This window comes from Natator depressus, chromosome 1, assembly GCF_965152275.1.
Source record: "Natator depressus isolate rNatDep1 chromosome 1, rNatDep2.hap1, whole genome shotgun sequence".
NCBI lineage: Eukaryota > Metazoa > Chordata > Testudines > Cheloniidae > Natator > Natator depressus.
Genome location: NC_134234.1, coordinates 207259522 through 207271540, shown reverse-complemented (window position 1 = coordinate 207271540; position 12019 = coordinate 207259522). Strand labels below are relative to the sequence as shown.

At 49.2% G+C, this 12019-nt stretch overlaps 1 protein-coding gene across 2 annotated transcripts; it reads left to right on the top strand.

The window, feature by feature from the left end:
- The first annotated feature begins 643 nt into the window (after window positions 1-643).
- Window positions 644-10754, top strand: NOP2 (NOP2 nucleolar protein). Of its 2 annotated transcripts, none has more exons than XM_074975396.1 (17): window positions 644-725; window positions 1310-1428; window positions 1588-1633; window positions 1798-1901; window positions 3493-3767; window positions 4096-4139; window positions 4819-4973; window positions 5361-5560; window positions 7594-7683; window positions 7763-7850; window positions 7952-8092; window positions 8352-8491; window positions 8721-8810; window positions 9524-9646; window positions 9748-9845; window positions 9955-10085; window positions 10235-10753. In XM_074975396.1, the coding sequence occupies exons 2-17, from the start codon at window positions 1323-1325 to the stop codon at window positions 10468-10470; spliced, it is 2067 nt and encodes a 688-aa protein (XP_074831497.1). In that variant the 5' UTR covers window positions 644-725; window positions 1310-1322; the 3' UTR covers window positions 10471-10753. The 2 variants fall into 2 exon arrangements, with proteins under 2 accessions (XP_074831497.1, XP_074831508.1); XM_074975407.1 differs by lacking the exon at window positions 644-725 and adding an exon at window positions 787-809 and having other exon boundaries at window positions 10235-10754.
- Window positions 10755-12019: the final 1265 nt, after the last annotated feature.

The window sequence follows — 12019 nt, the reverse complement described above, 5'->3', positions numbered from 1 at the left end:
GCATAATCTCTGCTATCTAATATTAAACATTTTAGTTCTACAGCCTGTGAAGAAAAATCTGAGATGTACCCCTTAAAGTTTCAGAAGGCAAATAAGTTCCTTTACATTTACAATTTGATACAGTCTCCTGCAGTAGCAGCCTAAGGCATGTTTGAACAAACACAGGGTAAATCTATGCTATAGAACCTCTGCCAGCATAGCTAGAGTATTTTAGCTGTGTCATGTAACTGTAGCTTATGCTGCCATAAGTCTGTCGATATAAGCACATCACCTCCCCAAACACGTGGCTAGGTCAATAAACCCTCTGCCCTTGACACGGCTGGGGTTAGCCTAGCTAGGTCAGCAGTAGGGGTTCTCTAGAGCCCTGCCCGACACCTTAACTGCAGGGTAAACAAAGCCTGCAGCTTTTACGGCTGTCTGGCTCCATGCATTATTCTGGAATCGCTGTTGCACTCTAGATTCACACCTACCTTACTCCGAAACAACCCCCACTGCGCCGAGGGGCTTTGCTTGAGCCTCCCTCCTCGGCTGGGGGAAGAAGAGGGGAGGGGGAAGTCTTCCCAATCATTGGGTAGGGGAGACAAATCTAGCCAATGGCGGGGTGGCAGGAGGAGAAGCTTCTGGCCAATCCCAGGGCGAGGGAGGAGCCAGGCTGAGCCTGCGTAGAGAGACAGCTTCGCAGGGACCTCCCCAGGAAGTAGTCGCTGCGCACGTGGGTCCGGAAGGTAGGTGGTAGGGTTGGGGCTGCTGCTGCACTCGCCCGGGCCCGGTGCTGGTGCTCTGCCCGTGTCCAGACTTCTGGAGCCGGGGTTCGTGTCGGCCTCCCGGGCGTGGTAACTTGGGGTGAAAGCTCTAGCAGAGCTGGGGCCTTTGGGGGGTGAAGTGGGGGAGCCAGCCACAGGCTCCTTGTGCCTGAACTGGGAAAAACTCTGAGGCTGGTCGGGAGGGGTGAGGGTTTGGGGAAGACCCTGAGTTAAGTGGTTTCTGGAAAGGGAGATTTGAGATCCCAGAAACGGGGGACAGGGGGATGGGGTTTAACCAGAGACACCTTAGAACGGGGAGTGTGTTAGATCAGTGGTTCTCAACCTTCACAGACTACCCTGTCAGGAGGCTGATTTGTCTTGCATACCCCCAAGTTTCACCCCTGGTTGAGAACCACCGTGTTAGAGAGACAGAGACCAGCAGTTGGAATAACTGCTGTCCTAAAAGAATCACCCCTGAGGTTGCCATGCCATATGACTAAATGTGCGTGCGTGGGGTCTGTTCTGTTTTCTTTCATCTCATTCTCCTTCCTTCTCTTACCCTACAGGGTGAACAGTACTATGGGGCGCAAACTTGATGTACTTAGGAAGGAGAAACGTGGCCCAGGGCGCAAAGCCCGCAAACAGAAGGGAGCAGAGGTAGAATTAGCCAAATTTCTTCCCCCAGGTAAGCATCTTTGTTTCTGTATCCTTTTCTACGTTTTCTGCACACCCTCCCCACACACAATCGTATCTGTAAGGGCTTCTAAATAAGGACATCATCCTGTTGTTTGTCCTCCTCCTGTTACCAGTTTCTTAATTTTCTGTCATCTTTGTTTGTTTCTAGCTACCGATAACAGTGGAAACAAATTATCCAGCCATGCACGAAAAAGGTGAGTGTACAAATACACAGATTAATTTCTCCTCTAGAGAGGGTAGAATCCAAGGCACTAGTTGCAATCTGGCACACCCAAGTCAGAGTGAGTTGTTAGCCTCTCTGATGTAAGAGGGTTTATATGTTCGTTCATTCTTTGTTCGCTTTTCCATGTGTTTTCAGAGCTGCAAAGAGGCGAATGGGGTCAGGAAAAACCCAAGCTAGGAAAAATCTGCTTCAGCTAAAGAAGCAAACAGATGAGAGGAGGATGGATGGCACCAGCGCAGGTATGTGTTTAATGAGTTGACTTCAGTCATTTAAAAGCATTTTCCTAATGAAGAGTTCCGGATGTAAGTTCTTAGCTCGGATTCTTCCCAGTATGTTTTAATGCCATTCTCCTCACTTTCATCCCCAGCTGTGAGCAGAGTAGAGTTTGGCATAGCTTAAGTCCTTTCAAGGAGTGGACATCTCTTTCTGCTGCCCCCAGCTGACCTCCAGGGCGTTGTGGGCATCTTTAGTAGCTAGGGTTTTAAACACATGAATTACACAGGACTAAGAAGCGCCTTGTAATCACCTCAACTTAATTTTGGCTCAAATTAAATTTTGTAAAACCTGGATTTTTAAAACTGCATCTCCTCAGTAACACTGGGAGCACATCAGACTTGTTTTCTGCTTTCTATGCTGGTGCCCCGTAAAATACAGCTTCAAATGCAAAGGTCTCAGTCCTTGACCTCAGGGTGCACTATAACCTGGGATATGCTGAAGGATTTGGGAATTTTTGGGGACTAATCCAAAAGCGTAGAGAGAGATTTTCACAGAATCCAAGAACCACGTAATAATGAGGAGAATGAAGAGTTTGTATTTACGGCAGTGCCTAAGAGTATGTCTACGCTGCAGCTGCGAGTGAGCCTCCCAGCCCAGGCAGACAGAGTAGTGCTAGCTCTGCTCACTCTTGCTTGCTAAAAATAGCAGTGTAAACATTGCAGCACAGGTGGTGGCTCAGGTTAGCCCCCCAAGTCGGAGCCTGCCCACCCTCCTGGGTCCGAGCTTGGGTGGTGGGTCTGAGTCATTCTCCGTGCTGCAGTGTGTACACTGCTATTTTCACTTGGGCCTAGGCTGGCAGGCATGCTCCCAGCTGAAGTGTAGACATACCCTAAAGGTTCCAACCAAGATCACAACCTCATGGTGCTAAATGCTGTGCAAACATAGAGAAAGGCACTCCCTGATTCAGAGATTACAACCTAAACAGATGAGATGAACAAAAAAATACTGTGACCCCCATTTTACATATTGGAAATTGAGACAGGTTAAGAAACAGACGGTCTATGGTGATGTCAGGAACTGAACCCAGACCTGCAGAGTCCCAATTCAGAGCTGCCTTCTACAAGACCATCCTTTCTTTAACCACTGTAAACCTCCCTATTTTTCACTACAAGTATAGGACCCGCTTCTGTGACCTTCCTTCCCTAATACAAACTCATACCACAACATACATTTAAAAAAAAAAATTTTTTTCCCCTTGGAGAAAGGAAGGAAGGGTTGCTACATGTAACCAATGTTAGCTGCTCCACATAATGCATTGTGAAAGGTGATCTGGTGTTATGCTGGGAGGTGTAGCATAAGAATCTAACTTGGAAATAAGCAAGAGAAATATCGTAACAAATAGAATTTTTAAAAAATTCTGTATTAGACCTGCGAAAAAGGAGTGGATATCATAAATCCCCATTGACTGTATGTGAGGAAACTGAAGTACAGAGAATTAACTGGCCCTTCTAGCTAGAAGTTAGAATGCAGAATTCCCAGCCCTCTTATTTTGCATTGAACAGGACAAGATGGTTTTGGGGGTTTTTACAAATCAACCTTTTCTTCTGCCTATAGCTGCAGAGCAGCCATCACTACAGAAGGGAGGAAAACACAGGGGGCCAGGGGAAGGAGCCTCTCGGCACCCTCAGCTTGGGTGCAGTGATAGCCGCTCAGTTTCACTAACTCCAGCCAAGAGATCGCAGCCTGCTGGGGATAATGAAGAGGAGCGTTTGGAGTCCAGTGAAAGTGAGGGAGATGGGGATGAAGATGCCTGGGAGAGCATGGAGGATGACGAGAGCAATGAGGAGATGATGGATGATTATGGAGCCTCGTCTTCTGAGGAAGAGGAGGTAGGAACTCCTGACTTTCATGTCACAGTAAACACTTGAGACTTCCCCAGCTGTGGGTATTGTGGGGCTCAGACACCAGGACCTTATCCCTGCAGATGGAGGAGGCCTGGGGTGGGTGGGGGGAGTTGAAAGGCTTTATCCCCATGGGAGAGAAACCTCAAGAGTGGAGATGGGTCCAGGCATAGAATACTTTCTCCTGCCTTCACCTGCTGCTGGTCTGTATGTGCTCTTGCATACAGTGAGTGGGTTTTACAGGGTCAGGAATGGGGGTGGCAGGGAGTTGCCATCTGATGCCATAGTCTCATTAACTCTCCCATGACTCTCTTAGCTGCTGCCCATCGAACAAGCCGCCCGGAAGCAGAAGTCTGGCAGGTGAGGGTTTCAGGAGCTGGAAGCCAGCAGGTTCTCTCCTGGGCTGGGGTGAGGCTGTGCCTTCTATCCCCCCACATTTCTAGTATGCCTAGATTCCAAAGCCAGAAGGGACCACTGTGATCATCTAGTCTGACCCACTGAGTTAACACAGGCCATAAAACTTCTCCAAAATAATTCCGAGTGCATGTTCCTTAGACAAACATCCAATCTTAATTTAAAAATTGCAAGTGGTGGAGAATCCACCATAACCCTTACTAAATTGTTCCAGTGACTAATTATTCTCACCATTAAAATGTACTCCTTATTTCCAATCTAGATTTGTCTAGCTTCAACTTCTGGCCATTGGATTGTGTTGTGCCTTTCTCTGCTAGGTTGAAGAGCCCATTATTACATATTTGTTCCCCCTGTAGGTATTTATAGACTGTAATCAAGTCACCCCTTAACTGTCTCTTTGAGCCTATGTATTTAGCTTTAACAGTCATTAGAAGGTAGGTTTTCTAATCCTTGCATCATCCTCATGGCTCTTCTCTGAACCCTCTCCAATTTATCACCATCCTTCTGGAAACGTGGGCACCAGAACTGGACACTTCTCTGTGGCACTTCTCACCTTACGTGGAGGGAGGGAGAGGATGGGAGGTTCCCATGCTTAAATGCAAGCCCTTCCCTCTCTTGTGCTCAGGGAGGGTCTCAGTGAGGATGACAGTGAAGAAGAGGAGGAGCGGGTGAGTGGCCGAAGCAAGGAGCAGGAGGACGAGGAGGACACAGACCTGCAGCTCAATATGGAGATAGATGAGCAATTTGTGTTACCCAGTGGGGAGGAGATCGAGAGAGAGAATATCCTTCCCTCTAACGTGTGTGTGGCGCACATAAGCTGTATACACGGCACAGATGAGCATCCACGCTCTTGCACAGAACCATGTTGGGTTGTACATGTGTGTTGCATAGCAGAGGGGTATTGGTTAAGATAGGCTGCACTAATGTATCATGGGAGCCATACCACCTGCATGTGTTAGATCATGCTTGTGTGTTATTTGTGGGAGGGGGGAATCTAGCACACTCCAGCATAACGGCAGAGGCGTTTGTGACACCATATGTGTAGCCTAAAACTCATGCACTAGAGGCACCTGTGCATTGCATGTCATCGTATGCACACACTATTCACATTTGAGCAATGCCCAGGGTCATGTGACTCTTTTCTTGATTCCTTAACTGCCTCATTACCTGCTGAGCCACCTGACCTGCACCTCATTCATCAGCGTATCAAGGACAACGTGGAGGTGCTGCAGGACTTCAGGGTGAAGCGGGAGGCGGGGCGCGCCAGGCAGGAGTACCTCGCATTGCTACGCCAGGACCTTGCTGCCTACTATTCCTACAGTGACTTCTTGCTTAAGAAGCTCATGGAGCTCTTCCCTCTCCCTGAGGTATGAACCCCGCCCAGGTCCAGGTATGCTTCTGGATTCACCCAGCCTACATCCACACTGACTGGTGTTCATCCGTCTGCCCACCCCGTTCCCAGATATGGGCCTGAGTTCCTTGCCGCCTTCCCCTGTTCTTTCTCATTTTCTTTCTCTCCTTCCTCCCCTGGAGAATAGCTGTAATACCTGTATTTAAGAAAGGGGGAAGAAAGTGACCTGTGCGATTACAGACCTTGTAGTCTGACCTCAGAAGCATGCAGGGCTTTAGAGCAAATTGTGAAGAAAAGAATAATTAAACTTATGGTGGTAAATGGTCAAAAGTATATAATGCAACATGGGTTTAGCAAAGGCCAGACTAACCCGATTTTCCTTCTTTGAAAAGGTAACTGCTTGCTTCCTTTTTTAAGATAAGGAAAGTGCAGTAGATCTAATATACCTGGGCTTCAGTAACGCATTTGACATGGGACGTTGTTAATTAAATTAGGAAAGATGGGGATCAGTCCAAGCATTGTCAGGCGGATAAGGAACTGGCTAAAGCAGAGAAGGCAACAAGTTGTGCTGAAAGGTGAACTATCAGACTGAAGGGGGGTTTCTGGTGGAGTTCCTCAAGGATTGGTTTTGGGACCTCTCATATATAATATTTTTATTAATGACTTTGACGCAAAAAATAGAGTAATGAAACTTGCTTCTGATAAAGTTGGGAGACGTGGTCAATACGGAGGCGGTTCAGAATATTATACAGGAACAGGATGATCTTAAAAACCGGAGCAACAGAAATGGGATGAAATTTAATAGTACAAAGTGTAAGTTCATGCACTTAGGGTCCAATAAGAATTTCTGCTATAAACTGGGTGCTCATGAGTTGGAAGCAACAGAGGAGAGAGACTGGGTGTGTGGGTCAATCACAGGTGACTGAGCCACCAACATGATGTGGCTGTGAAAAAGGCTAGGATGTGAGGCGAGGCATTTCCAGTAAAGATAGAGAAGTATTAATGCCATTATACAAGGCACTAGTGAGACCTCATTTGGAATGTTGTGTACAGTTCTGGTCACCCATGTTCAAAAAAGATGAATTTAAACAGGGAATGGAGGGCCTGTCTTATGAGAGGAAACTGGAAGAGTTTGGCTTGTTAGCAAAACAAAGGCTGAGGGGATGTGATTGTGCTATACACATACATAGAGGGTAGACACCAGGGAGGGTGAAGAGCTATTTAAGTTAAAGGACAATGTTGGAACAAAAACAAGTGAATATAAACTGGCTATGAACAAATTCAAGCTGGAAATTAGAATGAGGTTTCTAACTATCAACGGAGTGAGGTTCTGAAACAGATTCTAGAAGTTATGGGGGAAAACGAGTTTGACAAATTTATCAATGGAATTATATAGGTCTCAGCAGTCCTGGGGGTTCCTTCTGGTTCATGTCAGATGTTTCTAAAATCTCATGCTTCAGGATTTGAGCTGGTCACCTGCAGGGGTCAGGAAGCGACACCCTCCCTGGCAACATATTCTGTTTGGTTTTTTTTCCTCCTTCCTCTGAAGCATCAGAGATGGCCACAGCTGGAGAAGGGGCAGTGGACAGGGTGGGCCAAGGCTCAGAAGTGGCATTGATCATTGTCTCTCTGGTGCTTGGCTGACTGGTTCTTGCTACATGCTTAGGGTCTAACTGATCACCTTATGTGAGTTTGGGAAGGAATTTTCCCCCAGCTCAGATTAGCAGTGACTTAGGGAGAGGGAGGGTGGGTTTGTCTTCCTCTGCAGCATGTGAATGCGGGTCATTTGCCAGGATTATCTGGGTATATCTCCTTTAATTGCTTCTCTGCCGCTGCACAGGCCTCAGGCAGTGGTGCATCTTGGTTCCTCCTGTTCTCTGCCTGTAGCACACAACAGTCTAGTCTCCTGACAGTTGTGATACTTCGCTCTAATTTTGGTTGTTGGGCGTAGCGTGCAAGTACTGGGAGGGATTGGCCTGTGATGTACAGAAAGACAGACTAGGTGATCTGGTGGTGCCTTCTGGCCCTAAACTCTGACTCTGTCTCCAGCTGGTCAACTTCTTAGAATCTAATGAGGTTCCTCGCCCCATGACGCTTCGTACCAATACACTGAAAACACGGCGACGAGACCTGGCACAGGTGAGCAAAGCATCATGGTCCCTCAACTTCTGTCTCAGTTATGGAGCAAAGATCTCACCCCTCTGTCTTCTTCCTTCAGGCTCTAATTAATCGTGGTGTGAATCTAGACCCCCTGGGGAAGTGGTCAAAAACTGGGCTTGTTGTCTACGACTCCTCTGTGCCCATCGGTGAGAAACTGACCCTCCCTTCACAGGGCTGAGCTGACTGACTCATTTTTTTGGCTGCTTTTCCTATTCTCATGTCTCTGTTCTTCAACCCCCACCCCAAGGTGCCACCCCTGAGTACCTGGCTGGACACTACATGCTACAAGGAGCTTCCAGCCTTCTCCCTGTCATGGCTCTGGCCCCCCAAGAGAATGAACGTATCCTGGACATGTGCTGTGCCCCAGGAGGCAAGACCAGCTACATAGGTACCTGACTGGAGGGGTGTGGGGGATAAAGGAGAGACCAAGGCTGTGGAGTTTGGGAGGAGAGCCTGGGGGAAAGAGGTCTGTGGGGACACCTGGGGGTAGGGAAATAGGGGGAGCTGGGGGATGGGTTACCTAGTAGGAGGGAGAGGCAATGAGGGATCCACTGGAGAAGGAGGGGATTTTATTCCTGCTGCTGATTGGGAGGGGCAGGGGCTGCACATTGGGTCTGGGTCTTGATGTAACCTTCATCCCCTGGCAGCTCAGCTGATGAAGAACACAGGCGTGATCCTGGCCAATGACAGCAGTGCTGAGCGGCTGCGCAGTGTGGTGGGGAACCTGCACCGTCTGGGAGTCACCAATGCTGTCTTGAGCCACTGCGATGGACGCCAGTTCCCCAAGGTATGTAGCTGCTGCGTAGTTTCATGCTTGCTGTGTCCATCACAAGGCTTCATGGAATCCAGCTGTGCTCTCCTTGACTGTGTGCAGCGGGTGAGTGACTCACAAGAAAGGAATGCACATGGGGTGGGGGAGAAGGCAATGGGGCATCTCTCTGCCCCCCTTTTCTGTTGTCTTGTTGTCCTGTCAATGGAATTGAGGCCAAGACCTCTGTCTCTCCACACACCTCTAGGTGCTGGGTGGGTTTGACCGTGTCCTCCTTGATGCTCCCTGCAGTGGCACAGGTGTCATCTCCAAGGACCCTGCTGTCAAAACCAACAAGGTGAGAAGCCTGGGCAGGGGCAGCTCAGGAAAAGGTGGGAAGGAGCTTGGGTGATTTGTGGTGCAGTGCAGGGGTTCTTAACCTTTTTCCTTCTGAGGCCCCCCGCAACATGCTATAAAAACTCCATTGCCCACCTGTACCACAACAATTCTGTCAGTAGATTAAAAGCCAGAACCAGGCTGGGGTTAGGGGGTAGCAAGGAGAGCGATTGCCCAGAGCCCCACGCCACAAGGGATCCCCCACCAAACTAAGTTGGTTGGGCTTTTGCTTCTGCCCGGGGAGGAAGGGCTCAGGCTTCGGCTTTCTGCCCTGGGCCCCAGTGAATTTAACACTGGCCCTGATCTCTGGTTTATTTTGGCGGACCCCCTGAAACCTGCTTGTGCCCCTGCCCGAGAACTGCTGGTTTAGGGTACAGAGTGAGATGTGAACTTGCCTGCAAGCCATGGAAGAGCAGGGCTTCTGGACTCTTGTCCTTGCACCAAGATGTCTGGACCAGAGAAACCTGAAGAAATTGACCTGTCTCCCTCACACACACTGTCCTGGGACCAGATTTAGGGGTAGAAGCCGAGCTGAGTCCTGCTACCTCACAGCCGGTGGCTCTTGTTCTCATCACGTCTCCATTCACAGCAGGCACAGAGGGTGCAGTGTGCTAGACCAGGGGAAGGAGTGGATCAGCATAGCTCAAGTGTTCTAACCCCCTCTGTGTCTCTCAGGATGAGAGGGATGTCCTGCGTTGTGCTCATCTGCAGAAGGAGCTGATTCTCAGTGCTATTGACTCAGTCAATGCTGCCTCAGAGACGGGGGGCTACATAGTGTACTGTACGTGCTCCATCATGGTGAGTTCCCTTTGGGTGCCGGGCAGCTGGCCCATGTGCTGGGGGAGCTCTCATTTGAAGAGTCTCCAGAGAGTCTGTCTCTAATGCTTGGTCTCTGGCAGGTGGAAGAGAATGAGTGGGTTGTGGATTATGCCCTGAAGAAACGCAATGTTCGCTTGGTGTCCACAGGGCTGGACTTTGGCAAGGAAGGATTCACCAGGTGTGTGTTAAGTCTCTGGGGGCTGTGGGGAGGAGGGAAGCTTGCTCTGTTTTTAACCCTCAGACTTCAATAGGGAAACTAATATTTCCTCTCTTCTCTCTCCCCTCAGGTTCAAGGACCGTCGCTTCCACCCATCCCTCAAATCCACGCGGCGTTTCTACCCTCACACCCACAACATGGATGGGTTCTTCATCGCCAAGCTCAAGAAATTTTCCAATGCCATCCCCAAAATGCAGAAAGGTAACTGAACTCTAGAGCTGCACTATGCTGCCTTGCTCATGTACCGTGCTGGCTGGTTTGGAGCAGCAGAGAGGTCACCATCCAGGCAGCACTGTTTGCTCACCACAGCATCTTCTGCGCTTTCCTCTCTGACTCATTTCCTCTTCTAGATGAGGAGTCTACTGTGGAAACAGCAAGTCCAGCGTCTGCTCCAGAAGTAGCTGCAGAGCCACAGCTTAAAAGGAAGAAACTTGAGAGGTTGAAAGTCACCACAGGGCAGAAGAAGCAGCAGCAGCCCCCTTCAAAGGGAGGTTCTGTGCAAAGGCATAAGAGGCCCTCTCCCCAGCGTCTAGGAGCTCGGCCACCTGCCAGGAAGCAGCACAGAGTGCACCGGAATGGACAATAAGAGGGACTGCCTCTCTGGGCTTTGGTGTCTGATTCCATGAGAGTTGCAGGGATGAGGCATTCTCCTTGAAGGCTGAAGGTCAGGGACTCTCCAGATTCCACCCATGTAGGGTTGTTTTTCGTCATCTTGTGCAGATGATTGCTTTAGCAGTGAGTGTCTGGGACAAATATTGCCCCTATAGAAGGAGCATTTTTTGGACTGTCTTCCCTTTATTCTTGAAGTCCAGTGTACTTCCCCCAGCATGGGGTTGGGGTGCTGGATTGATAGATCCTGATTCATTAAAGATTTTATACTTTGATCAAATTCTCTCTCTCTCTCCCCCTACATGTCTAAGGCAGGAATTTATTTTAGTGCAGTGTAACTGGACCCTGCAGTAAATGTTTAGCTGTAGCCACTTGTTCTTGTGCTGCACTGTGGCCTCTCCCTCTGAACTTGGCTTCCATTGTTCTGTCCTCCCATCACTCTTCCTCACTGCCTCTTTGCTTTCTGTCCTGCCCTTATTCTGACCTTCCCGTTTCCCAATCTTCTGTTGCCCACTCCAGTCACTTCACCCCTCCTTCCCAAACCCTTTCCTTGTGCCCCTTTCTTTCTCTCCTGGGCTAGTGATGGGGACTGCCGTACAGCTTGGTTCATTTGCCTCTTCACCCACCCTCCGGCTGTTGCGGCTCAGTAAGTGGGGCTAGTAAAGGATGGAAGGGAATTGCTTCTGCTGAAAGGCTACAAACCCCGGCAACTGCCCTATGCCTAGTACATGTCAGCCCAGCTCCCTGTGCTCTGGAAGCCCTTTCTGCGAGTAGCCCTGCAAATGAGCTCATGCCTGAAGAGGGGAAAGTAGCTAGTTTTTCCCAGTCACAGCAGTGAGCAGGCCTCGTGTTGGAGGCAGTTTTACTAGTAAACTTTCTTCCTCTGCATAGATAAGGCTGCCCAGCCCCCTCTCCTAGATATCTGATGTAAAGTCTTCTTCCTGCATGAGCCTGGTGTACAGGAGCCCTAAGCTTAATTCTCATTGCCGCTGTTGCCTTGCTGTACAGCTTTCGGTGAGTTCCTGCCCTGATTCTCCTTCTCTAACCTTTGGACAGCCCCTCCACTAGCCTAACAGTGGGTGATGAAATCAAATTGATCCATGTCTGAAGTGTCCCCCTCCCATTCTCCACATACTGAGCTTTAAACAAATCAGTCTTCCTTTAGTGCCCTGTGGGATCATCCTCTAGGGCTCCTAGTCCCTAGTGCCTTAAGCGGGGGGGGTTCCAGGACCTTCCTCTGGGGAGATGACCCATTCCCCAACATAATACACCCCCATCAACACTGGTAATTGGGTCATGAGTTCCAGCTTGAGCTCTCCTGGGTTAGGTCCTAGCTGCAGTCAGGCCTGTGTGGATGGCAGGTTTCTGCTGAAGTAGAACAAGATTTTTAGCTCAAACCTTGGCTCTCACCTTTTGGTTCCTGAATCTTTCTACATCATAGAGTTGCCCTGGGGGATTCAATCCCACTGCAGTGAGGAATTCAGCTTAAATGTCTAAATCCTGGTCTACACTACACACTCACGTTG